The 1,159-nt window shown below is 59.3% G+C and overlaps 1 protein-coding gene across 1 annotated transcript in view; it reads left to right on the top strand.

Annotated features, from left to right (window-relative positions):
- Positions 1-678, top strand: part of CD244 (CD244 molecule, natural killer cell receptor 2B4) — a 55,548-nt gene extending 54,870 nt beyond the window's left edge. Inside the window, exon 11 of the mRNA XM_006895540.1 lies at positions 259-678. Coding sequence (XP_006895602.1) covers positions 259-678 — 420 coding nt within the window. The remainder of the gene's footprint in view (positions 1-258) is intronic.
- The last annotated feature ends 481 nt before the right edge of the window (positions 679-1,159 follow it).

Raw genomic sequence — 1,159 nt, 5'->3', positions numbered from 1 at the left:
TTTTGGCAGAAGCATTCAACAGATCAAAATATGTGGTGCATTTAGGATGTCGGTCCTCTTGGACATGCTGCCACTGTTAAGTGTCATCAAGTAGACAACTCACAGTGACTTTCAACAATCCATTGTATAGGTGATCATCTCTGGTTTTCCAAGGAAACCCAAACCTGTAGGTAGTGGGGCTCATGTCCCCCCCACAGGTGGTGGAGCGTGCACCCTATTTTCCATGTGGGTGGCCGGTGGGCACGCACTACCCCCCAGTGTGAGCGACTGGCGGGCGCTCACCATCTTCCATGTGTCATCTCCCACGCAGGTGGCCAGTGGGCGCATATCATCTCGTGTGCGGGCAGCCGGCGGGCGCCATCCCCCAGCGTGGATGGCCAGCTGCCGCCCATCATCTCATGCGTGGATGATTGGTGGGTGCTCACCATCTACCGCACGTCATCTCCCACATGGGTGGCCGGTGGGCGCGTGTCATCTCGTGTGCGGGCAGCTGGTGGGCACCATCCCCCAGTGTGGGCGGCTGGTGGGTGCCCATCATCTTGCCATCTTCTGCACGGGTGGCTGGTGGGCGCGAGCCATCTCCCGAGTGTCATCTCCCACACGGGCGGCTGGCAGGCGTGCATCATCTCGTGCAAGGGCAGCCGATGGGCGTGCGCCATCCGGGTGGCTGCTGGCTGAGCGCCATCTTCCACGTGGGTGGCCGGCGCGCCCAAGCCATCTACCGCGCATCATCTCCCACATGGGTGGCTGGTGGTCATGCTTCATCTTGCATGCTGGAGGCCAGTGGCCGCCCGCTTCCCCTGATGCCGCCATCTTGGCTCCAAGAATTCTCCCCAGAACCAGTCCACTTTGCCACAGTGTGTTGGCTCCGCTGTACCAGTCCTGGGGAGGCCCAGTGCCGACTCGCCATCCTGGGTGAGGGATTCCATAGGTTCCGGCTGTGGGAGCTTCATGGAGCTGCGGCTGTGGTGCAGCACAGTGCGGGCTCTGCGGGAGGGGGTTGGGAGCTATGGCACTCACCCATTCTTCCTTGTGAATCCTTGAATTCCTGTTGTTGAGCCTCAATCCTCACTGAAGACCAGTCATCAACTGTTTAACTGTTCAATTATCAATAAACAGAAGTCTGTAGGAGGCCATAGTGCTCCTGTTCCAGGTGGTC

The sequence above is a fragment of the Elephantulus edwardii genome, unplaced genomic scaffold, assembly GCF_000299155.1.
Source record: "Elephantulus edwardii isolate Elephantulus edwardi_28Jun2011 unplaced genomic scaffold, EleEdw1.0 scaffold00168, whole genome shotgun sequence".
Lineage (NCBI taxonomy): Eukaryota > Metazoa > Chordata > Mammalia > Macroscelidea > Macroscelididae > Elephantulus > Elephantulus edwardii.
The sequence above is the reverse complement of the archived record's forward strand: the minus strand, read 5'-3'. Positions and strand labels throughout refer to the sequence as shown.